Raw genomic sequence first — 27,074 nt, 5'->3', positions numbered from 1 at the left:
TATGGTAAAAGAATTACATGTCATTAAAGCAGTTAAAATATACCTGCCCTCATATAACTTATATTCTACTTTAGGGCGATAGATAATAAATAGGTATATTATATAATATGTTAGGAGATGACAAGTGTTAGAGAAAGGATAGAGCAAAGGAAATTGGGAGTGATGGATTTTTGGGGGGCAGGTTGTAACTTCTAATAGAGTGGTTTGAGTTGGTTTCATTGAGAAGTTGACATTTGAGCAAAGCCTTGAAAGAAAAGGAGTTAGTCATGTGAAAATCTGGAGGATAATAAAAACTAATACTTACATCATATACACTATGTGCCATGGTCTGTTCTAAACATTTTACATGTAATAATTCATTCAATACAACTGATACAGGTACTTTTATCATCACCCCCATGTGACAGGAAACTGAGGTACAGGGAGGTTAAGTAACTCACCTAAGGTTACAAGCTGATAACTAGTAGAGTCAGAATTTAACCCAAGCAGTCTGGATCCAGAATCTGTGTTCTCACTACTACACTATTATTTGCCAAGGTCCCATTTAGGCTGATATCTCTTTCTAGGATCTCTTTTGTTCCATTGATCCTTGTCCCCGAGGCTAACACCACATTGTCTTCATTACTATAGCTTTATAATAAATTTGGGTAGGCCAAAGCTCCCCTTGCAATTCTTCTTTTTCATCATTGTCTTAGGTATTTTAGAGCTTTATGTTCTTCCATAAATGTTTTAGAGTCAGTTTTTCAGGTTTCACAAAAATTTCTGTTAGAGTTTTTACTGGAAATTCTTCATACATATAGTTTCATTTGGGTAGGATTGATACCCTTACAATATTGCATCTCGATGTCAATGAGCATGGTCTGGCCCTACATTTATTCACTGCTTATGTTCTCCTATACAGTTTCCTTATTTTCTCAATCAAGGTCTTAGACATATTTTTTGGATTTATTCTTGTCCTTTATAGTTTTGTGTCCTCTATAAACAACATATATATGTATATTTATTTTTTTCCAAGCTCACTTCCTGTTTACCCCACTCCACCACAGATCCTGCTTTCTGTGCTTCTGGTAAGTGCCATAAACTAATGATTACTTCCTTGTTTGATGGATGGTCTTTTTTCCTTACCTGTTCTTTAAGCTGAGTTCGGTTAACCCAGATTGTAGTATATCAAGAAAAATCTAAGCCCTTCTTCTTCATGATTTTAGCAAGATGCATGTTCTTGCCCCTTTTTCCTCGATGAGTCTTTTAGCCCCTCAGGGGCAGTGATGGATATCTCATACTCTGCACTCACTGTGCCTGTATTACTGGGCACATGGTAATTGCTCAAAGGGACTTATTGCTAAATTACTCACAATAGGATTACTGGGCTTTTCCTTCAATCTCTTCATTCTATTGAGCCTGCTTCTGTGACTATCCCTTGATCTTCAACAGTGACTTCCATATTTAAAGATGCAGTTTCCCACTTATGCCTGAGATCTTCTATTCTTCCTGTAGCCCTTCTTCTCTGAGAAAGTGAGGAAGAAGATGTTGGTGAATAGCTTAGAATTCTTTGAAAAGAAATGTCTTTATTTATGAGATGATCTAGTCAAGATTTTGTAAAAGCTTTTCTACAGAGTATTAGCCTATGGGATGCTCAGGGCTGGGGTAAAGGATCTATGATTTAGAAAAAAAAAAGTGGGAAGCCCTTTATACTAAATTGTCTTCTTGGAGACATGTATCATATTATAAGTATATTAAAGGCTCTGAGAAGTCTTGTGATAAAGAGAATTGTTTAACTTTGTTTAGCCCATCTTTTCTTAAAAGTTTTCTTAAAGGTTTTTGACCAAGTAAAGTTTTCACTTTACTTAGATCCACAATCAACACCCATGGAAGAAGCAGTCAAGAAATCAAAAGACACATAGCACTGGGCAAATCTGCTGCAAAAGGCTTCTTTAAAGTGTTAAAAAAGAAAGATGTCACCTTGAAGCCTAAGGTGAACCTGACTCAAGCCATGGTGTTTTCAATCGCCTCATATGCATGCAAAAGCTGGACGATGAATAAGGAAGACTGAAGAAGAATTGATGCCTTTGAATGGCGTTGGTGAAGAGTTTTGAATATACCATGGCCTTCCAAAAGAACAAACTAATCTGTCTTGGAAGATGTACAGCCAGGATGCTCCTTAGAAGCAAAGATGGAGAGACTACGTCTCACATATTTGGACATGTTATTAGGAGGGATCAGTCCCTGCAGAAGAACACACTTGGCAAAGTAGAGGGTCATCGAAAAAGAGGAAGACCTTGGATAAGATGGATTGACACAGTGGCTGCAACAATGGGCTCAAGCCTAACAAGGATTGTAAGGATGGCGCAGAACCGGGCAGCGTTTCGTTCTGTTGTACATAGAGTCACTATGAGTCGTAATGGGCTTGATGGCACCTAACAACAACACACTGATATGTAAGAAAAAAGAAGTTTTGAGACATTAGTCTCACTGGGCGATGAAATTGCAACTGCTAGTCTACCACTGTTTGGAATTTTACACATTTCCCTGCTGCTATTCCTTGATATTTCTCTGCCTCTGATCAGAATAACCCTGATTTATGAAGAGGTCGCCACAATGTAAGGTAGAAACACATGGAAGGGAACAAATTAGACAGATGCACTCCTTTGATGCACTTATTTAGGAACCAGGAGAGCAGTAGAAAGGTGTTGGGAGGACTTGACTGGGCATTTGAGGTTTTACTAACATATATAGCTTAGGCTTTGCTGAACCCACACTTTCCAGAGAAGGAAGACACTAATATTTTTATTTCACTTTGAGACAACTTACAGTAAGACACATGTGCAGAAATTACTTAAATATGAAGAAAGCAACAGCTAAAAAAAAATATAAAAGGGAGGGCTAATTATACTAGGAATCAGATATAAAAAATTAAGGAACAAGCTATTAGCGCTGAGCTTCCTGGAAGCCAGGTAAAAATGGAATCATGACTGTTACATATTAATTAGTTCAAGACTGTTACATATTAATTCATGTAGCCTCAATTGTAAAGATGGAATGGAGCCCACTCGCCCTTTACTTTCTCACCTTTCTCTTCTTTTTCCTGTAGTTTGGTCTGATCCAATGAGTTCAGTTTTGATGCTTCCTTGCTCTTCATAACATACTTGATATAAAGAAGACAATTAGTGGCAAATAGTTTGAGGAGAGATCTATTAATGTTTTTTTTATGCCATCAAACCGTCTTTACATAGAAAGGTCTCTGAGTTGGATTTGAACTGCCAAAATAGAGGTAAAGGCCATAGATACCATTAACCAAATTCTTACACCCAGCTGAAAGATCTTTGGAGCCCTTTTCAACCTCATTCTCCATGAAAATTTGGAACTATTTCCCACTTGTCTTACACCTTTCCCGCTCCCTCTTAGTATACTCTACTACCTCCATTTACAAAATAACCAGTTGTTGGATGAATGAGCTAAAATGTCTTAAAGAATTTGCAGATTTGATTGTTTTCTCTCAAGGGAGTGGTAGGAAGAGAGCTACAATCTTAGAATCCAGCTTTGGCTGTCTGAATCTGGCCCCCAGGCTGATTAGGCCAAGGATTTGGCCAAGTGAATTTTTCAATTCTCTAAAAGAAAGAGCTAGCACATTGCTCATTAGAGCATTCTGAACTTGCCTGTGCAATCTTTTTGCTACCCTGCAATTTCCTCTTGGTTATAAATGAAACCTTTCTAGCTGTTAATGCAGCTTGTGATTTGAAAAAAAAAGCCTGTAATTAATCATAGGAGGTTGGGGGGATTCACTAAGCCTGAGTTACATGGGAGAAGCTGGACAAGGCACTAGGACCTAGAAGGCATCTATCCACCCTGGCAGGAATTTCTTGCTTGGAGCTCAGACAACAAAGGCATAGAGAGATTGGTTTTCTTTCTCTCAGCATCTCCACCCAACCAGCAGAAAACCGGTGAGTGGGGCTTTTGAGTGATTTTCAGGCAGAATGTAACAGATGTCAAACGGGAAAAGCACAAGGCAAAGCTAGTTGTCTCTCTGTATGTGTGTCTTTCTCTCTCTCCTTTTTTTCTTTATTCAGTTGGATTTTGTCCTAAATCTCTACCTGGGATTTTCCTTTGGAAAAGTGAGTTTGACATTTCTTTGTTTTCAATGTAATGTTGATTTAAAATAATACCACCCCTGATTCTAAAGCAAAGCAAAGCAGAACGGAACTGGCATGTCTGGGGAAATGCTTGCTACTCGTCTTGAGGAGGTGGGGTCTTTTACCACTGCAGGTTGTCTGACAGAGACAATGCTGAGCTCAGCACAGGTCATGGTGACATTGGAAGAAAAGAGGGACTGAGCCTGGCAAACCTACTAGGCACCAGTCCCTCTTTATCTTCTGTCCTCCTGGTTCCCTTACAAGTATCTCCATGTGGCAGTGTGTAGCAGCTGAGCCCTGGTTGCTTTGTGAGTCCTTTTATCCCCATCTGTGAGATGCATGTTCATAGTTTGGTTCCTAGGTTGTCACTACATTTGCTGGCATTTGGGGGCTTTGATTGTATTTGGTTTCATATTTTGATTTTTTTTTTTTTGGTTCAGCAGTAAAGGAAAAAGCAAAGCCTGACAAATGACCATCTTCTGCCTCAGTTAACACACCTGGGCAATAGATAAGTTTGGGGTGAATTGCCTGCTGTGAGGGCAAAATGCCTCTTCAGTCGGGGTAGAAACACAGAACAATGAAAGGTGTGCTTGCTTCTAAAGGTCTCATATGTCATTCAGGGACTCATTTGGGAGTCTTTCAACAGTTAAATTATTCTATTAAGAGGCGTGGATGCAGCGCTAGGGAGGGGATGGGGCACCTAAAAAAAAGAAAAGGATTTTGTGACCAAATGGTACCAAGGGGAAAGCAGAGCTAATAACTCATTAAATAACTGATTTTTCTAATCCTTTTTTTTTTTTTTTTTCTCAGCGTATTTCTATGAATGTCTGATAGCTGCACCAGCTTGGTAGGGAAAGGGTTTGATGAATAGCACAAAGAGGCTGGCTATTCCCTGGAGGCTGTCCCTTTAAACAAGAATCCTAGTTTATTCTGGGGGGAGGGGATGCACACATTAGAGTAGGAAAGAGGGTTTGGAATAAAATTAAAGCGCTCCTCTTCATAGTCATTGTCCTGAGATGCAGAGACTGCTTCCTAAGCTAGAGATGCTAACCTTGGCTAGTTCCTTCTGTTGTCTTCAAGGGGAATTTTGTCAGGCTATGAATTCATTTACAACTGTTAGTCATGTGGGCATGTGTGAGGAAACAGATGCCAGTTTTAATGCATTTAGCCTGAAGTTACAATTTGATAGGAGCCACTGTCAGTAAGTCCCAGGGTTTTAAGCTATTCCAAAATCCCTCCTCCCCTCTGCTTGGAATAGTGCCAAACGTGCCTCCCTCCCTATCTCTTACCCCCAACCCCCACAACTACCAGCACCCCCAGCCTCTCCCAGCCCCTCCTTCTTCTCTATTCAGATCAATATTCCTGCAGGTCAGTGGCAAGCAGCAGATGGGTCACGGGCTTTTTCAACCAGGTCTTTTCACAGGCAGCAGGTTGCGGATCTGGATCTGGCTAATATTTAAAATCCCTCCCCCCTCCTTTTTTCCTTACCCCTTTTTCTTTGCCTCTCTTTACCCACCCCCCACCCCAACCCCTTTCTCCAACACTCAGGTCTCTGAGGTTCCACCAAAATATGGAACTTGATTTTGGACACTTTGACGAAAGAGATAAGGCATCCAGGAACATGCGAGGCTCACGGATGAATGGGCTGCCCAGCCCCACTCACAGCGCCCACTGTAGCTTCTACCGAACCAGAACCTTGCAGGCACTGAGCAATGAGAAGAAAGCCAAGAAGGTACGTTTCTACCGCAATGGGGACCGCTACTTCAAGGGGATTGTGTACGCTGTATCCTCTGACCGTTTTCGCAGCTTCGACGCCTTGCTGGCTGACCTGACTAGATCTCTGTCCGACAACATCAACCTGCCTCAGGGAGTACGTTACATATACACCATTGATGGATCCAGGAAGATCGGAAGCATGGATGAACTGGAGGAAGGTAATTCAAGGAGTGGGTGGTTGTCCTTAGTGGGAGGTGGCACAATGATTAAGGTTCTATTTTTTTAATTTCATGGAAAGAAATTAGGAAGTATATTTGTCAAGACACCAGGTTGATGCTCAGACTTCTCATTCTACATGCCACTAGCAACCACTCTCTACGGCCTTCAGTTTCTGCCAGCTGGGGTTGAGGTGTTGGTGCTGGTGATAATGTATTGTGCTTCTCTGCTGTGGTATATAAAGAAAAATCTGAATTGTGGTGTTTACTCTAGATCTTGTTCATAATTACCCTGTGTAGCATTATTGAGGCAGACCCTATAATCATTACGGGTGTAACAAAGAGGGAAGGTTGGTTGAGTTAACAGAGAGAAGGTTTTATACCCAAGTTTCCTGTGAACTGCTAAGAGACTATTTGGTGAATTGCAACTCATTGGAAATATGTACCCTAAAAGCAAGACTTCCTGGACATATTCACAGAGGATTATACTTTTAGGTAAGTGGTCACTGCTCAGCTGTTGCTTCTAAAAAGCCCACTCCAGGGTGTGTCCCTTAGGCTGAGGTCATTGAGAGAAATACCAAAGAAAGCTGTAGGTATGTCTGGTATTTTAATGAAGACCATTCCTATTAGAATAGGAACTGACTCACTGTACCCAAATCCCTTTAAGTCTGCTCTAGATTTTGGTTTTTTAACTATATTTTCTGGCAAGATTGCTGAAAATCCAGACAACCTGTGAACCTACTGGAAAATAGGGAAAATCCAACCTCTTACCAAAACTGCTCAGCTGTAAAGTCTCCTTTGTGATCATTTAGAAAATAAATCTTGGAACGCATCCTTAATATTCTACTTTAGCAAACCAATTTTATTGAGGGTGCTTTCCTACTTCCACTTTTAAATTGGTAAGTATAACATATGGGATCATTTTAACCTGACACAATGCTTTAAAAGACAGCAACAATAATAAAAATGTTCCCCCGGTTCCCTCCCCCACTCGCCAGCCTTCCCTCCCAGCTCCCTGCATTCCCTGAGCAAAGAAAGGTGAGCTTAGAGCAAGTAGATCTTTAAGGAAAACAACTTATGAGCCAGCCAAGAAGGAAGAAGAAACAACAGCACATTAAATGACTTGGTGTGGGAGTGCCAGCCTTGGCTTCACTGCTTCTGGGTTTCTTATGTTCCTAAACAAAAGGAGTATGCAGAGTTTCCCTTGTGCAAGACTATAGCTTTCTCAAGTAGCTACAGTTTCCCAAGTCAGGCCAAGTGATTGGGGCAGTTGCTTATAAAGGAAAGTGTCCATGTGAATCCTGGATCTGGGTCTCAGGGTTCAAATCTGAGGGGTGTCTACATAACTGATCTTGAAAAGCAATGCCAAGGAGGCTTAGATTATTTGATGATGTGTTGTATGGCCAGGTAGATGTTAATCCTAGGCCTTTCCTGACCATTGAAGGATTAGCCATCCTAGCACAAATCTTTAAAATAAGAGTCAGGGCAAACGTAGGGTTTAAAGCTAGGTTGAGGGAGCTGTCCAACAAAGTAATCAATTGGGTGTGTATCTTTTGTCACTGTAAAATCCATATCTCAGTTGAATTTAAGGGCTTTCCCTATAATAACTTTCTCAAACAAAGCAACTTGAACCACTAAATATATCCTCATTTACACTAGCGGTGATCATCCGAAGGTCACAATGGATGCTAGGGCAGAATTCTGAAGCAAGTCGCATTGTATTAAGAGCAAGGATTAGAATGTTCTTGTGTGTAACACAAGAAAGCTGTCATGCACAGATTCCTCCCCAATCCAGTTTTTTTTTTACATATCCTACTCAAGAATAAGCCCTTGATATTGATTTTTCTCCCTGGATGTGTGTATGTGTGTGTATTGGAGGGGGGTGTGCTGATAAACAATCTCATTTCAATAGTGCTAGTAAATGTAATTTTGAAAAACAAAAACACATCTTTTCCCTTGAGTTGTTTTGAGCCCTGCTGGATTGGACTCCTCTCATCTACCACTCCAGGGAGCAGTGGTACTTTCTGGTAAATTCTGGAATATGTAGAGTGTGATTGGGGCTCAGTTGCATTTGTTTATAAATATCTACAAACACAAGCTACAGTGGCTCTCAATGGCCTCCCTGAGCTGAGTACTGCCCATGCAGTCAAGAAAAATTCAGAGATATCTTTGGGATAGTGTTGAGAAATGTGACCAATTTTCCAATGACCACAGAGTCAGACAGGAGAGGGCTGTGGGGCGAGGAGAGTAGAGAAAATGGCTCTTCTCTTCTATTTCGTCCTTTAGAAATACTCAGTAAATCTAGAGATGGAGGACAGAAGTCCCTTCACTTTCTTCTCCTTCGGAAAGGTTTAATGAAAGATCAAAGAATTCATATGCATTGCTTCCCATGAGGCTTCAAATTGCAAAAGCTTGGAAATACCTCAATGAAGAATCAGGGGCACTGTGTTCTAGTCTTAGAGGGAGCAGATTATAATGGGAAGTCTTTGCAATCAGACAAACCTTGGTTCAAATCCAAGGTCTGCAACCTCCTAATTTGTGTGACCTTGGAGAAACTGTTTAGATTCCCTGAGCCTTAGTTTCTCATATGTACAATGGAAGTAACAATTTTGAGAATTAGATATAACAATGGATATGAAGTACCTAGTGTTTTACTTAGTATTTTGCTTGGCATTCCCAATTTTATTATTATTTGAGCGGTCATAGTTTGTAGCTGGTAAGTTACATGATCATAGGTTTGCCCTTAACATCACTGTGATTAATGTTGTCTTTATTTTAAACAACTTTGTTAAGGTATAATTTACATAACATAAAATTCACCCATTTGAAGTGTAAAATTCAATGATTTTTTGAAAATTTACCAAGTAGTGCAACTATCACCATAATCCAATTTTAGACTATTTTCATACACCCCCATGAAAACCCATACCAATTAGCTGTCACTTCCTGTTTCCCCCTAACCTCTCCAGCCTTAGGCAGTCATCAATCTGCTTTACATCTTTATAGATTTGCCTTTTCCAGACATTTCATGTAAATGACATCATACCATATGTGGTCCTTTGTGACTGTCTTCTTTTACTTAGCATAATGTTTTCAAGGTTTATCCATGCTGTACCATGTGTCAGTCTGCCATTCTTTTTTGTTTGTTTGTTGCTATTCTTTTTTATTGCTGAATAATATTCCATTGTATGGATATGTCTATCCATTCTATGGATATTTTCCATTTCATAACTGTAAAATGAGACTAGTAAAACCTGCCTGCTCTATCTCATAGGATGCTGGTAAGGATAAAAATAGATAATGGATATGAAAACACATGTACAAGGTAAAGAAATAATGCTATGAATATGATAATAATGACAATGATGATGTTCATGAGGGGTTGGAATGACCACCGGTTCTCTAACCTGTGCTGCCTTTCAGAATATTTAGAGCCTTAAGAAAAATACAGATTTCTGGGCCACACCCCAGACCTACTGAATCAGAGTACCCAGGGGTAAGGCCCAGGAATCTATGTTTTTTCAAAGACCCTCAGGTAATTCCTATGGGCACTTAGACTTTGGAAGTATTCGATTAGGTGATCTTGATGTTCCCCTTCAGCTAATTTCAGTGGTGAGAATTCCTAGGAATGCAGAAATCCTTATATCTGTTTTTTACTTTTTAGTTCTTAGAAGAATGGAGAATAGAACATATTATGTTTCCAAATGGCCACATTAATAATTATTTAGCCTATAACGAAATGAAAAAAAATTGATTAATAATCACTCTGGCCTTGTCGAATGTCTAGTGTCTGCTGCTGCATACTGAAAGTAGGAAGGGAAGCATTTTGGACCAAAGATAGATGATTGATGTCAGCTTTCCCATAATTCCTTGGAAAGACCTAGGGTCTTAGTGAAGCTGTATAAGATGTGGTCCTACTGTATTCGTAGTAGGTCAGTGAATAAAATCCTTTGGTGGCTTTTCCTTTTTTCTTGCTTAGCCTTTCACTTTAGAATTCTTCTCCTTCCCCTCATATTCTCTCTACTCTCCCCACTTCCTTGTATGAGAGTACTCGGATCAATCTTAGGGGTGTTACTTGTGACTAGCCAGCTTTTCTGAACCCATATTGAGATATGTTTGAGCATTATCAATCAGGCCGTGAGACAATATTTACAATTAGGGTTGTTTTAGACAACCTGAGCTGTATGGTGACACCATCTATGATCCAGTTTCATCTCCTATAGGTCATTTGTTCCAATGAGATAAAACCACCTTCTCACTAATTTGTCCTGTAACTACTGACGCAAGCACATTGCCAAAGAGGAGAATTGTAAGATACCTGGAAGGGATGCATTGTTAATATGTATAATAATATAATGAAGTAGCATTTAATATTTCTCTTCTTGAGTCAGGAAGCCCCAGAGAAGAGGAGACAGCCCAGGCAGAAGTGTTTCTGCACTGAGAATATGGAAATACATTTAATGCTGTTGGAAATGGAGCCCTCCTGAAAGCAAAGGGAGGCAGACTAGATCATCTTGAGCTCACAGCTCAGTCCCCTCCTGCCCTTACAGCTGGTCTTCCATGACTTCATTTCCTTTCCCACTCTCCCCAAAGCAGGTTGTCAATTCCACAAAATTGTCACCTTGCTTGGCTCTGAAACCAGTTTTCCCTCTAGGCTCCCAGCGGGAGGGAAATGGCCCCTGGAAGCTGTGGTAGGATAGGAACCCAGCTGTGTAAAGGTGCAACCCACCTCACCCAGCTCCAAGTGCCAGGCAGCCAGACATGCAGGAAGCACTGAGTTCTGGCAGATGTCTGCCAAATCACAACAAGGAAGCCTTAGTTTAGAGAAGCGGCACATTGATACCTTTCCAGTATGAGAAGTAGAGAGTCCTCAGTGATGAACACTGTTTCTTTAACCTGTAATTACCATAACAGCTTTGGTATATTGTTTCCTAAGGCCTATTTGGAATGGAAAGGAGAAGAAAATTTCTTCTTGTAGACCTATAAGGGCTGAAAGAGACCTCAGATGTTACCTAGTGCCATACCTTCAATTTATAGATAGGAAAGCTGAAATTCAGAGAGATTAAGTGAATTGTCTGAGGTCACACGGCTTGTAAATACCTGATTGGGCTTTGAATCCAGGTCTGTCTGACTCCTGAGTTGCCATTCTTATCCATTATGGATATCTTGCCCTTGGTGGGCTTCAGGAGTGGCTTTGCTGGGTGTTACCTGTACAGATCCACATTTGGCTTTTGCAGCAACTGGAGGCTTCCTGCCAATCAGCAGGAGCTCTTATCTTTGAGGTGTGGGACTCAGGTAGTGGTCAGGTGATATTATAATCACAGCCCAGTTCCTAGATGGCTGTCTTTGCTTCTCTCTTTCCTTCAACTTCTGCTACTCCTTTCTTTCCTTATCTCTCAGCTCTTTCTTCCTTTCTCTCTCTGCTCTTTCTGTCTCATTCTCATCTCTGTTCCTTCAAATTAAGCCCTTGAAAAAAAAGCCCTTAGCTAGAATTTATTAAGTGCTTACTGTATGCCAGGCTCTGGGCTGAGCATTGTATGATCGTCATCTGATTTAAGCTTCAAAACAAACGTGTGAGGTAGGTATTATTACCATCCCCATTTTGCTGACAAACTGAAGCCAATGGAGGTTAGGTAATCAGTCCCAGGACACACAACTAGGAAGTGTTGGGGACAGGACCAGGCCCCAGTTCTGACTGACATCACCTCAACTGCTTTTTCCCCCACTACTCTGAATTGGGACCAAAAGGAGAGAGTAGACTGACTAAAATGTACCATTGGAAGGTGCTTAACATAGATTTGACTGAGGCCTGGACCCTCTGGAAAGTTCTTGGGTGTCATATGATACTATAGCTATTTGCCATCATGTTCATTTTCATCGGAGGTGGTTAATCATACTTATAGTCAGAGGCTTAAGAGGTTTAAGAGATGGGAGCAAAAAAAGTCCAGAGTCCTAATAGGGCTACACAGCTGACTCTCCAGAGAAGACTGTGGGTGAGTGAAATCATAAATATATAACCTCACACATTTCCACACCACCAGTTGTCAGACAGGATTTCAAAGTACATGACAAATTACGGAAAACATCTGACTCAAAGGCAGTGACCTCTTGCAAGGTGCCTGTGAAACTGGTGAAGTGCTAAAGGCAAGAGACCATTCTAAGGTATGGGGGATGGTGGCTGTGACAATACAGAGGAATTGAAAGGGCCCACTTCATCCTTTTAATTCACAAATGAAAAACTCCCAACCAAGAGACACCCTAATTTCTCTGGTGCCCTTGCTGGCTAATCTTACCCAATCCAGGTGATTAGAGGCAGCAGAGAGAACATTTAACCATTCCATTCCTGGGCATGCACGTGTGCACCAGGTGGGGGAGGGTGCCTGTGCTCGCCTAGAAACCATCCCCCCTCACCCCCACCATCAAGACAGAAGACTCCAGGCTTCTGGTATGCAGAGCAGCTTTGGAAGCCACTTTGCAGATTTTGGAAGCCATTTACCCTCCCCCTCCACACAACTCAAATGTCCTCAAAGGTGCCCTAGAGAATCTGACTGAATCTTAGTACTAACTGAGAAATTTATTAATTAACATGACTTAAAGGATTTTGTGCTACAGCAAAGTAATCAATATTTGCAAAGGGAGTGAATTATCAGCCCGGGGTTTCTGAATGTCTCTGTGGTTTTCCCGGTGAGGCCAAGGGAAGGAGAAGAGCCAACTGGCTATAATCGTGTTTAATGCTTTCTTTGCACTGCCTAGCACTGATCTATTTATTTATTTAGGGTTATTACTGATGACTTAAACTTGATTAAATCACACTGGTTTTCTGCAGCTCAACCTCTGGATAAACTTCTGTATACCTCAAGGCTAATATGTTTTACTCAACAAATTCAACCTTTTCCGATATTCTATCCCTGAGGCTGAGCCTACCTCTCTTTGCATTTTCTCTAGCTTGTAGTCCTTGGGTGTCCAAACCCTTCTTCTTGCCTCTGGCCCCTATGTTTCTTCCGCTGTATTAGTCATTTCCTCTAGCCCAAGGTACATTGAAAATTACACTAGATCCCTCCAATCCATAAATCAGGGTGTATAATTTATTCTCACATATTCACCTCATTATTTATGGCAGCCAAGGGTGAGCACTGGTGAAGACAGCCCTGTATACGCAGATCTAGTGTGCAGCATTTGGGAGGATGGAAAGATGAGGGATGGGTGATGGAAACAAGAGAGAGTGTTTTTCAAGCTTCAGGCAGACTGTGAGGTTCACAAGCAGGAGTTAGACTTGCAAATAAAAGGAAGCGTGTGTGTGCGTGTGTTTGCGCGCGCATGCAGGTTGCTGTTCAGAGAGTTTCTCTACCTGGGTATACAGATGAACAGTGTAGGACACAGTATATATGCATATATACTTTCACCACACCTGCACACCCACATAACTTTCACAGTTCCATTGCTTAGCCACATACCCTGAGCAAAGGGCCACCTGGCTTCTTGTCAAGTATATACTGTATGCCAAATGTGCAAGGTTACATGGGTCACTTTAACTTGGCATTAAATGAACAAGCTTTTAAAGCTCTCCTTGGTTCATAATATAACAAAGGGAGGGAGTGATGGAACATAGGACAGGAGCATTAAGAAATAGAGACACGTTAAAAACACTCCAGTAATGACCCTAGAAGTTAACATATAAAATGATTTTAAAAACTCTGTAATTCTAAAAACTACCATAAATGTTTCAGATCCAATGAAAACACATCAGGCTTGAGGAGTCCACTCATTAGGTGGTACACAGGTGTGCTCATTGTCCTTAGACCCCTTAGCCTTACATCATTCTTCAAGGAGGTAAGCCATTATATTGAAGGATGTTTTGCTGATCATTGCTCTTGAATTTGAATAAGTCAAATTGCTAAAGAGCCCAATCAGGAATTGTGCCTAAGCTTGGTTATTATTGCCAGTTCTCCAAAAGTCCCACCCCAATATCAATGTGTATTCATTTGGTTAGAATGGTTCATATGTATCTGCTATTAAACTAATCATCTGACCACTTATTTCCTTCTTTAGGGGAAAGCTATGTCTGTTCCTCAGACAACTTCTTTAAAAAGGTGGAGTACACCAAGAATGTCAATCCCAACTGGTCTGTCAATGTGAAGACATCAGCCAATATGAAAGCCCCTCAATCCCTGGCTAGCAGCAACAGTGGCCAGGCCAGGGAGAACAAGGACTTTGTGCGTCCCAAACTGGTGACCATCATCCGCAGTGGGGTGAAGCCTCGGAAGGCTGTGCGAGTGCTTCTGAACAAGAAGACAGCCCACTCATTTGAGCAAGTCCTCACTGATATCACTGAAGCCATCAAACTAGAGACCGGGGTTGTCAAAAAACTCTACACTCTGGATGGAAAACAAGTAGGTACCTTTGTAGAATAGCTCTTCTTTCTCATTTGTTCTACTTGGATGACCATCTTGTACCTAAGACATCATTTCTACTTGGGGGACCCTTTCTCGATATCTCATTATCCCTACTTGCTTGATATTATATGTCCTCGTTTGGAGGGAAGGCCTTTTCAGAGAGCAAAGCACTGGAAGAGGACACTAAGGCTTTGAAATCCAATCTGCTTCTGATTTTCCAAGTAGAATGGTTACTTAGCTTCAGTTTCCTTATCTGCTAAGAAAAGGTGTGTTAGAATGTAGGTCTTATACATTCTTACGAATATGACTTTAGCTAATGCATGATACAATCATGATTATGTGATTGGTGTTTTAATGCATGTGACTGTGAATGAGACTTGTCCACTCTTTTCTTCTTACATGCCCTTTCTTTGGTATTCAGCATCCATTCTAATGAAAAGCAGTTGAAGTGACTCTCCTATGCTATGAAGAGAGTCAGATACGGGGAAGCACTGAAGTCTCTGGTTTGTTGTCTTTGCCTCACAGTAGACCACATTTTTTCTCTCTCCCTTTTCCATGTGACATAGCTATCTTAATTTGGTTCCACTGATGGTTTGTGTGAGAAAGGGACTATTTCAGGATCCTAAAATTAGCCCAAGAAAGATGCTGCCATCTGTTCCCCTCCAAATCAGGTTCTTCATGTCATTGGTTCTGCTACTAAAGTGCTACCTATATTAATATCTGGGAAAGAATGCAGCCAGGCGTCTCCATCAGACAGATGCACTATTCTCTTGAGCATAGGGAGTTGTAAATATATGACAAAAAATGTTCCAAGGGAATTGGAACGGTGGCTGGTTCTATTGGCCCTAAAGAGAATCCTGGTCCTCTGTCAGAGAAGACAAGTGTGGCTTCTTATCAGCCCAAACTTTTCACCTCTTGAAATACCCTTGGTGTTTGACCATCTATATAGATTCTAAACAATCAGATTGACTATACATCCAAATAATTGATGAGTGTTCAATGCAGAACTGTGTTTCCTTCCATCATTTATGACATATACTATGTACTCCAAGATTTTAAGTTTCAGGGCAAACTCAAAAAACTCATATACTTTGAAATTTTGATAAATATGTGGCTTCTATCGGTTTCCCTGGAAACCCTGGTGGCATAGTGGTTAAGTGCTATGGCTGCTAACCAAAAGGTCGGCAGTTTGAATCCACCAGGTGCCTCTTGGAAACTCTATGGGGGCAATTCTACCATGTTCTATAGAGTTGCTATGAGTTGGAATTGACTTGACGGCAGTCGGTTTGGTTTGGGTTTTGTTTTTTTTTTAATCTGTTCCCCATCATTTTGTTATCTGAAAGACACCTAGAGGTGCTGTTTATATGTGATTCATGCTTGTTGTACCAAAGCAATGGGTTTTACCTGTGATATTGGGAAAAGTCCCAACCCTCAAGCATTTCTCTGAGGGTATCCCTCTTCTGAATGCCAAGTATGTAATAAACAGGAGATGCCTAGGAACAGGCTTAATCACTGGAACCCTCATCTGGGAGAAATAGGACCCAGGAATTTTAGACTCATTGGATCTTAGAGTTGAGAGTGACCCTAGAAGCTATAACATTTAACCTCCCACCTAAGTCAGGGATATTCTCTACAATCATTTCACAAGACGTGTTCCACTATCCAACAGCTGTGATTTTTAGATTTTCTTTATATTGGGTATAAATCTGCTTCTCTATACCTTCAGCCTCTTGAAGTGATACAGAACAAATGCAAATCAAGGACATAGAAGAATAGGTTTCTAGTCTTGGTACTGCCACTTACTATGTGACCCTGGGCTAACCATCTTGAGCCTCACATTTCTCTGGACAAAGAGTCTGATCATACCTGGCTTGCCCATGCTCACTGCATTCTTGTGAGGTACAAATGAAATAGGGATATGAAAACACTGTAAATTAAAACACATTATGTAAATATATATGCATATGATTATTATATAATTAAGCATTAAATCAGATAATATGCCTAAATTGACTGGCATGTGGTAAGTTCTTGATAAATGTTAGCTCTCTTCCCCCTACTTTACCTCTATCATTCTTAGAAGGAATTTCCAACATTTTGTGGAGATATTCCATACCCTGGTATTCTGTGATCTGTTAAATTTTGGGTGATTGCTCCTAATAAAGGGACATCTTCACCTAGGTAAGTAAGCACCAGTTCCAGTGATCAGTAGATTTTCTTTCCTACGGCAGTCCATGCAGAGTGGCAAGCCCTCCCCAGCTCCCTCCAATGTTGGTTCCCATTTCTTTAGAGAATGTATCACAAAATGCCAGCGTATGCTATGGTGTGTGTGTACAGTAATGCCAGGAAGTAATGATCAGAGGAGCAGAAAAAAATGCCCTTTCAGACCTCTGTGCCTCTGTACATACTGTTCCTTCTCTCTAAAATGTCTTCGTCCACACATCCTGACTCCTGGAGGTTATCTTTTAAGACCTGGTTCAAATGCCACTTCATCTCAGAAAAATTCCGTCATCACAATGCAGATTTAAAGCAGTCTTAATTTTTTTTTAATGCTCAGTTCCTGGTACACTGTGGATACTCTATAAATATTTGTTGACAAAATGAACTGCCATAAAGAGATTCTCACATAGCCCAGGTAGTTGTTCTGAGAAGCCCTTCGCTTTCAGTGCCCCAGACATTCATTATCTTTAAGTCTGTCTATCCAAAGAGATTGGGGGCCCCCAAACTAGTGTGTATGCTACGCAGACAGCTTCTATCTGTTACTTACTGGGAAGTCACAGAGGGCAGACATTTAAGGCAATGTTTCCCTAAAGTATATTCTAAGAAGAACTGCTCCCATCTCCTCACACCCTGGAAGCTCTTTAAAAAAGAGTTCTGTGGTTAAATAAGATTGTGAAATGCTGCAAATTATATGCCTTTCTTAGGGATTCCCAGTGCTCATTGGCATATTAAATGATCTGAGAAATCCTGCAGAAAGGAAACCCATTTAGCTTAGACCCAGGATTTCCCAATCTTATTTAACCACAAACTTTTTTAATGGAATATATATAAACGCTGTTTAAGAAGATGCTGAATGATTGGGAACTAGTCTAACCTCAATGGTAAAATTGGTATGTATGAGCCAACCCATAAATCAAACATTGTTGTGTGGTTACGACATGGACATTAAATAACAAAATTTGGGGGTACAGGAACAAATCTACTAATTGCAAAATAGGTGCTGCGTATACAGAAGGTTGGTGCCAAATTCAAAAATTTTGGAGCCCAGCCCATTTCCCAATTCTAGTGATGACAACTCTAATGTAAACACCTGTCAGTCACTTTGATTACTGGTGGGTATTCTTACTACTTGGCAATATGATCTTCCTCTATGGAGACTGAGGACACATGTGTTTCAATAGCTTGGACTTGCTTGGATGAGATTCCACGCCTGCCTTTGGCTAAATGTGGCACCAGGCACTGAGTTGGAAAGGACAAAGTATGGTCAAAGCCATTTGCTATGGAACGCTTTAATCGTGAAATCAAGGCCATCACTTGAGTTCAGTGTATGCTCTATTTGAATCCTAAATCCACCAAATCAAGTGTTTTTTTTTCCCCCCTTCATTTAAGTAATGATCTGCTAAAAGGGTGTACCACTTGACTCATGGTTTATGCTGATTGACAAGCAATCTGCAGACATGGCTCTCATCTCTTTCCGTTTTCATTTTGTTTGGATGTGCTCTTGGAGCCCATGATCTTTTCAGCGATTATGTTTTGTCAAGGTTAAAGACTGGTTTCCTAACCTCTTGTCTCTGAGATATTGGTGATCTGTGTAGGTAAGGAAGCTAACCATCAATATAGGAGGGAGTTCCAATGTATTCCTCACCTCAAAATAAGAAGTACCTAATGGAGTAAAGAACGGCTGGTTGGGCTCCTGGATATCCCCAGGGGCTGAAAGGATTTCTAGGAGGTTGAGGGCATAAGACGGCACTGGGTCTGGTGAGGGCATAAGGAGGGTTGGATGATGATCCATATTAGTTTCCTCTCAGGTGAGGTCGCTCTTTTGATTCCTTGGCAGCTGGAGTGGTTGTGATGTGTCAACCAAATTATCCAACTATTAATTTCCATAATTAAAAAACATGTTGATCTTTATGCATAAAGGAGATGGACGGATAAAAACTGGAACCCAGATTTCTGGTTCGCTTGATGGTAATGGCTAAATAGATACATGGCATAGTCTTAAATTCAATTCTGTAAAGCAGAGATCATAGTGCTTCTGTTAGAGTTACAGAGCTCTAATAATAGACTTCCAGCTTTTCTTGCATCTTACATAGGAATGCAGCTGGTCCTTGCACCATTCATTTTCATGGTACACTGACTGGCATCTCTAGGTGCAGTTTCATCAAAGATGTAATAGTGCCTCAAGATACATGCCTAAGGAATAAATATGGCCTTTAGTATTTGTGTTGACTTTGTTAGGCAAATTTTCAATTGGATGATTTATTTTCTGTTCCTGTCTGCACCTTTCTAGTACCAACTACTTGGACTAGGGATTTTAGGTTTCAGAAAAACAGAGAAGCTTCTTTAAGCTTATTCCATACCTCGGAAGCTAGAACAGGAGTTTTAAGGAAATGTTTTGAAGCATAAGATGGTGGAATAGGAAGGTGAGAGCACGAAGGATGTTGCGGCTGCTGCTAAGTATTCCAGGAAAGCCTTGTCCCTTCCATCTTGCCATACTAAACAAAACTGAGTGGTACACACATGCAGGCAATTGCGCGAAACACAGGAGGACAGGTTTGATTTAACCTTGCAAATGATGTGTGTAATTTACCAAAGTGGATGTACCTTTCCTTTGACTGTGAAGCCCATTTTTATCCCCTACTCCACCATCTCTCCCCGCTTTAGTCACATCTGGTCTTATTTGCATTCCATGACCTCCAGGTCTCCTTCTCTCCTTCTAGTGCTATGACCCTGTCAGTCAACTTTAGGCTAAATAGAAAAGGCCACGTGGCTGTAGATTATCCCCCAAGAGGGTATTCATTTATTATTGACCTTCACTTGAGAAAATCAAGGCTAGAAACGTGATGTTTGTATTACTAAACTTGCCCCTCCCCAACCTTACCCAGATTCCTCGAGCCAGGCTTTGAGAGGATTGGTTTGAATATGAGCTGGAAAAGATCTGAGATGGGAAGCCACAGGCTGGGCTCTGTGAAAGGAGACACTTTGCAAACTGCCTCACCATACGTGGTGTATACTTCAAGATGCCTCACTCCAAGATAGATTTTGCAGTTTAAAAGAGGGCTTGTGATGGAAGTAGCCAAAACATCAAATATAGTGTCCTTCCAGAAAGAAATGACCAAGTGTAGCCTGGTGATATGTTATTTCTTCAGTCATTTAGCCTCTTAGAGTTTTATTGTTGATGAGACGCTCCTGGATCTGAGTGGTGATAAAAGCAAGCCTTGTCCAGACATATCATATCAATGAAGGTTGGATGAACCTCTGAAACTACTGCCCTGAGATAATCTTCAACCTTAAACCAAAAATATCCCCTGAAGTCTTCTCAAAACCAAACAATAGTTTAGCTTAACTAGTAAAAAATGTCTGCCTTGAGCATTCTGCTCTTTTAAGAGCCATCTATGTGGGATCCAATTGAAAACAGCAACTTGAAAGATTAGATAGGAACCTTAGGGGGCAGTGAATTTATGTTAATGGGGGAGGAACAACTCAAAAAAGGAGAATGAGAATGGTTGCACAACTTGAAGAATGTTATCAATATCACTAAATGGTATATACATGTAGAAACTGTTGAATTGGTGTGTGTTCTGCTGTGTATGGAAACCCTGGTTAAGTGGTTAAGTGCTACGGCTGCTAACCAAAGGGTCGGAAGTTCGAATCCGCCAGGCGCTCCTTGGAAACTCTATGGGGCAGTTCTACTCTGTCCTATAGGGTCGCTATGAGTCGGAATCGACTCAACGGCACTGGGTTTGGTTTGGTTTTGGTTTTGCTGTGTATATTCTCAACAACAACAAAATAAATAAATAATTTTTTAAAAAGCTTTGGCTTAGTGTTCCAAACTCCCATACTGATTTGTCTATTGATATTTAATATTCTGAAAATGGAAAGAACTTTTGACAGGGATTTGGAAGATCTAAGTTCTAGTCCTCACTCTGTTCCCCACTAGCTGTATGATATGAGGTCAATGACATATATTTTATGGGCCTTAGTTTTTGAGAAGATTAGTACAAGACCTTTAAGGGTACTTCTAGGTTCACGATGATAAAGTGTTTATCTCACAGCATTGGCTCTGTCTAGACTTTTTTTTTTTAACTGAAAACCCCCCACCTCTCTATCTTCTTAGGATCTCCAACATGATAGACATGTTGGTGGATATATTGTTTCATAGGATGGTCCCTAAAGGGCATTTACACAGTTCTTACACTCAGATCTTTCTTGCCACCCATAATGACATGACCAAAGAATATCTTCAGACTAGTAATTTTGTTTTGACCTCATTTTCTGTCCAACGTAGATGATACGGGGAGTGGGGGGAGAGGGGAGAGCTCAGAAAACAAAGACAAAAGCCAGCTTGCTGGAATTGTGACAAGTATCTGACAGTGCCATTATTAAGGCTTCTCTACCACATTGGTGCTATTTTCAGTGCTGGGGAGGGATCACTGCCAAGGAGGGTGGGCTGGCAGTAGACCTAACTGCACTGGTATTTCTTGAATAAACTAAAAAGTGGGGTTTGATCTATCCAAGAATGCAGGCTTTACCATTACTAACCAGGGGAGTAACTGGCCTCTTGTTCTCAGTTCTTAATTTTCATCTTTCTCATTATTGTCATCCCCTCAAAGTGGCAGAGAAAGCATTGTTTCCAAAAAATGTTTTTATAAATAGCTTTATTGAGATGTAATTCACATATCATACAGTCATTTTAAGCACACAATTCAATGGCTTTTAGTATATTTACATAGTTGTGTATCCATCACCACTATCGATTTTAGAATATTTTATTGCCCCCCCAAAAAAAGCCCCATACCCCTTAGTTATCACCCCCCACTATCCCTCCATCCTTCCCCAACCCTAGGCAATCACTGATCTATTTTCTGTCTTTATATATTTGCCTATATTGGACATTAAAGATAAATGGCATCAGAAAATATGTGGTCTTTTGTGCCTGTCTTCTTTCACTTCACCGCGTGTTTTGGATGTTCATACATCTAGCATATATCGTACTTAACTTCTTGTATGCTGAATAATATTCTATTTTATGGAGATATCCCTCATTTTATTTATTCATTCATCAGTTGTTGGGCATTTGGGTTGTTTCCACTTCTTGACTATTACAAATAACAGTGTTAGGAAATTTTGTGCACAGATTTTTATGTGGACATATGTCTTCATTTGGGTAAAAACTTAGAATTGGTATTGATGGGTTGTATAACATGTATTGGAAACCCTGGTGGTGTAGTGGTTAAGTGCTATGGCTGCTAACCAAAGGGTCGGCAGTTTGAATCTGCCAGGTGCTCCTTGGAAACTCTATGGGGCAGTTCTACTCTGTCCTGTAGGGTTGCTATGAGTCGGAATTGACTCGACAGCACTGGGTTTGGTTTTTTGGTTTTATAACATGTATATGTTTAAAATTTTAAGAAACTGTCAAAGTGTTTTCCGAAGTGGATGAACCAATTTACATCCTCAACAAAAATGATTAAGGGTTTCAGTTTCTCCACATCCTCACCAACACTTGTTATTGTCTGTCTTTTTTTATTAGAGCCACCTTAGTGGTTGTGAAGTAATACTTGATTTGCATTTCCCTAGTGACTAACGAGGAGCTCTTTTGGTGCAGGGTTTAAGAGCTTGGCTGCTAACCAAAAGGTAAGCAGTTCGAATCCACCAGCGGCTCCTTGGAAATCCTCTGGAGCGGTTCTACTCTTTCCTATAGGGTCGCTATGAGTCGAAATTGACTTGACGGCAACCATTTGGTTCGGCTAATGGCTAATGATGTTGGACATATTTTCACATGCTTATTTACCATCTGTGGGTTCCCTGGGTGATGCAAATGATTAATGTGCTCAGATACTAACAGAAAGGTTGGAAATTCAATTCCATCCAAAGATGCCTTGAAAGAAAGGTCTGGCGATCTACTTCCAAAACTGCAGCTATTGAAAATGCTATGGGAGCACAGTTCCACTTTGACACACATGAGATCACCATGAGTTGGAACTAATTCCATGGCAACTGGTTTTTTTATTGACCATTTGTAGATCGTCTTTGGAGATATGTCTATTCAGATCCTTTGCCCATTTTTTTTCGTCATGGTAAAATGCGTCTTCTAAAACACTTGCCATTTCAATCATTTTTACGTGTACATTAATTACCTTCACTGTGTTGCATAACCATCACGACTGTTTCCATTTTTTTTAATTAATTTTTATTAAGCTTCAAGTGAACATTTACCATTCCAATCAGTCTGTCACATGTAGGTTTACATACATCTTACTCCCTTCTCCCACTTGCTCTCCCCCTATTGAGTCAGCCCTTTCAGTCTCTCCTTTGGTGCCAATTTTGCCATCTTCCCTCTCTATCTTCCCATCCCCCCTCCAGTCAAGAGTTGCCAACACTCTCTCCAGTGTCCACCTAATTTAATTGGCTCACTCTTCATCAGCATCTCTCTTCCCCCCGCTGACCAGTCCTTTTCATGCCTGATGAGTTGTCTTCGGGGATGGTTCCTGTCCTGTGCCATCAGAAGTTCTGGGGAGCATTGTCTCTGGGATTCCTCTAGTCGCATTCATATCATTAGGTATGGTCTTTTTATGAGAATTTGGGGTCTGTATCCCATTGGCCTCCTGCTCCCTCAGGAGTTGTCTGTTGTGCTCCCTAGCAGGGCAGACATCGATTGTGGCCGGGCACCAACTAGTTCTTCTGGTCTCAGGATAATGTAGGTCTCTGGTTCATGTGGCCCTTTCTGTCTCTTGGGTTCTTAGTTGTCGTGTGACCTTGGTGTTCTTCCTTTGCCTTTGCTCCAGGTGGGTTGAGACCAATTCATGTATCTTAGATGGCCGCTTGTTGGCATTTAGGACCCCAGGCGCCACAATTCAAAGTGGGATGCAGAATGATTTCATAATAGAATTATTTTGCCCGTTGACTTAGAAGTCTCCTCAAATCATGTTCCCCAGACCCCAGCCCCTGCTCCACTGACCTTTGAAGCTTTCATTTTATCCCGGAAACCTCTTTGCTTTTAGTCCAGTCCAGTTAGGCTGACCTTCCTTGTATTGTGTGTTGTCTTCCCTTCACCCAAAGCAGTTCTTATCTACCAATTGATCAATAAAAAACCCTCTCCCTCCCTCCCTCCCTCCCCCCTTTGTAACCACAAAAGTATGTGTTCTTCTCTGTTTTTTCTATTTCTCAAGATCTTATAATAGAGGTCTTATACAATATTTGTCCTTTTGCCTCTGACTCATTTCGCTCAGCATAATGCCTTCCAGATTCCTCCATGTTATGAAATGTTTCAGAGATTCGTCACTGTTCTTTATCGATGCGTAGTATTCCATTGTGTGAATATACCACAGTTTATTTACCCATTCGTCCGTTGACGGACATCTTGGTTGCTTCCAGCTTTTTGCTATTGTAAACAGAGCTGCAATAAACATGGGTGTGCATATATCTGTTTGTGTGAAGGCTCTTGTATCTCTAGGGTATATTCCGAGGAGTGGGATTTCTGGGTTGTATGGTAGTTCTATTTCTAACTGTTTAAGATAACGCCAGATGGATTTCCAAAGTGGTTGTACCATTTTACAATCCCACCAGCAGTGTATGAGAGTTCCAATCTCTCCACAGCCTCTCCAACATTTATTATTTTGTGTTTTTTGGATTAATGCCAGCCTTGTTGGTGTGAGATGGAATCTCATCGTAGTTTTAATTTGCATTTCTCTAATGGCTAATGATCGGGAGCATTTTCTCATGTATCTGTTGGCTGCCTGAATATCTTCTTTAGTGAAATGTGTGTTCATATCCTTTGCCCACTTCTTGATTGGGTTGTTTGTCTTTTTGTGGTTGAGTTTTGACAGAATCATGTAGATTTTAGAGATCAGGCGCTGGTCTGAGATGTCATAGCTGAATATTCTTTCCTAGTCTGGAGGTGGTCTTTTTACTCTTTTGGTGAAGTCTTTAGATGAGCATAGGTGTTTGATTTTTAGGAGCTCCCAGTTATCTGGTTTCTCTTCATCATTTCTGGTAATGTTTTGTATTCTGTTTATGCCCTGTATTAGGGCTCCTAGGGTTGTCCCTATTTTTTCTTCCATGATTTTTATCGTTTTAGTCTTTATGTTTAGGTCTTTGATCCACTTGGAGTTAGTTTTTGTGCATGGTGTGAGGTATGGGTCCTGTTTCATTCTTTTGCAAATGGATATCCAGTTATGCCAGCACCATTTGTTAAAAAGACTATCATTTCCCCAATTGACTGACACCGGTCCTTTGTCAAATATCAGCTGCTCATCCATGGATGGATTTATATCTGGGTTCTCAATTCTGTTCCATTGGTCTATGTGCCTGTTGTAGTACCAGTACCAGGCTGTTTTGACTACTGTAGCTGTATAATAGGTTCTGCAATCAGGTAGAGTGAGGCCTCCCACTTTCTTCTTCTTTTTCAGTAATGCTTTGCTTATCCGGGGGTTCTTTCCCTTCCATATGAAATTAGTGATTTGTTTCTCTATCCCCTTAAAATATGACATTGGTATTTGGATTGGAAGTGCATTATATGTATAGATGGCTTTTGGTAGAATAGACATTTTTACTATGTTAAGTCTTCCTATCCATGAGCAGGGTATGTTTTTCCACTTAAGTATGTCCTTTTGAATTTCTTGTAGCAGAGTTTTATAGTTTTCTTTGTATAGGTCTTTTACATCCTTGGTAAGATTTATCCCTAAGTATTTTATCTTCTTGGGGGCTACTGTGAATGGTATTGATTTGGTTATTTCCTCTTCGGTGTTCTTTTTGTTGATGTAGAGGAATCCAAGTGATTTTTGTATGTTTATTTTATAACCTGAGACTCTGCCAAACTCTTCTATTAGTTTCAGTAGTTTTCTGGAGGATTCCTTAGGGTTTTCCATGTATACGATCATGTCATCTGCAAATAGTGATAGCTTTACTTCCTCCTTGCCAATCTGGATACCCTTTATTTCTTTGTCTAGACTAATTGCCCTGGCTAGGACTTCAAGTACGATGTTGAATAAGAGCGGTGATAAAGGGCATCCTTGTCTGGTTCCCGTTCTCAAGGGAAATGCTTTCAGGTTCTCTCCATTTAGAGTGATATTGGCTGTTGGCTTTGCATAGATGTCCTTCATTATGTTGAGGAATTTTCCTTCAATTCCTATTTTGGTAAGAGTTTTTATCATAAATGGGTGTTGAACTTTGTCAAATGCCTTTTCTGCATCTATTGATAAGATCATGTGGTTTTTGTCTTTTGTTTTATTTATGTGATGGATTACATTAATGGTTTTTCTGATATTAAACCAGCCTTGCATACCTGGTATAAATCCCACTTGATCAGGGTGAATTATTTTTTTGATGTGTTGTTGGATTCTATTGGCTAGAATTTTGTTGAGGATTTTTGCATCTATGTTCATGAGGGATATAGGTCTGTAATTTTCTTTTTTTGTAATGTCTTTACCTGGTTTTGGTATCAGGGAGATGGTAGTTTCATAGAATGAGTTGGGTAGTATTCGGTCTTTTTCTATGCTTTGAAATACCTTCAGTAGTAGTGGTGTTAAGTCTTCTCTGAAGGTTTGGTAGAACTCTGCAGTGAAGCTGTCTGGGCCAGGACTTTTTTTTGTTGGAAGTTTTTTGATTACCGTTTCAATCTCTTTTTTTGTTATGGGTCTATTTAGTTGTTCTACTTCTGAATGTGTTAGTTTAGGTAGGTAGTATTGTTCCAAGAATTTATCCATTTCTTCTAGGTTTTCAAATTTGTTAGAGTACAATTTTACGTAGTAATCTGAAATGATTCTTTTAATTTCATTTGGTTCTGTTGTGATGTGGTCCTTCTGATTTCTTATTCGGGTTATTTGTTTCCCTTCCTGTTTTTCTTTAGTCAGTCTGGCCAATGGTTTATCAATTTTGTTAATTTTTTCAAAAAACCAGCTTTTGGCTTTGTTAATTTTTTCAATTGTTTTTCTGTTCTCTAATTCATTTAGTTCAGCTCTAATTTTTATTATTTGTTTTCTTCTGGTGCCTGATGGGTTCTTTTGTTGCTCACTTTCTATTTGTGCAAGTTGTCGGGACAGTTCTCTGCTTTTGGCTCTTTCTTCTTTTTGTATGTGTGCATTTATCGATATAAATTGGCCTCTGAGCACTGCTTTTGCTGTGTCCCAGAGGTTTTGATAGGAAGTATTTTCATTCTCGTTGCATTCTATGAATTTCCTTATTCCCTCCTTGATGTCTTCTATAACCCAGTCTTTTTTCAGGAGGGTATTGTTCATTTTCCAAGTATTTGATTTCTTTTCCCTAGTTTTTCTGTTATTGATTTCTAGCTTCATTGCCTTGTGGTCTGAGAAGATGCTTTGTAATATTTCGATGTTTTGGATTCTACCAAGATTTGTTTTATGACCTAATATGTGGTCTATTCTAGAGAATGTTCCATGTGCACT

The 27,074-nt window shown here is 40.4% G+C and overlaps 1 protein-coding gene across 2 annotated transcripts in view; it reads left to right on the top strand.

Annotated features, from left to right (window-relative positions):
• Positions 1 to 5,682: 5,682 nt before the first annotated feature.
• DCX (doublecortin) overlaps positions 5,683 to 27,074 on the top strand; it is a 128,048-nt gene continuing 106,656 nt past the window's right edge. For both annotated transcript variants that reach the window (XM_023553904.2, XM_010594682.3), the window contains exons 1-2: positions 5,683 to 6,061; positions 14,108 to 14,448. In XM_023553904.2, coding sequence (XP_023409672.1) covers positions 5,698 to 6,061; positions 14,108 to 14,448 — 705 coding nt within the window. In that variant the 5' untranslated portion in view covers positions 5,683 to 5,697. The remainder of the gene's footprint in view (positions 6,062 to 14,107; positions 14,449 to 27,074) is intronic.

The sequence above is a fragment of the Loxodonta africana genome, chromosome X (assembly GCF_030014295.1).
Source record: "Loxodonta africana isolate mLoxAfr1 chromosome X, mLoxAfr1.hap2, whole genome shotgun sequence".
Taxonomy (NCBI): Eukaryota; Metazoa; Chordata; class Mammalia; order Proboscidea; family Elephantidae; genus Loxodonta; species Loxodonta africana.
The sequence above is the reverse complement of the archived record's forward strand: the minus strand, read 5'-3'. Positions and strand labels throughout refer to the sequence as shown.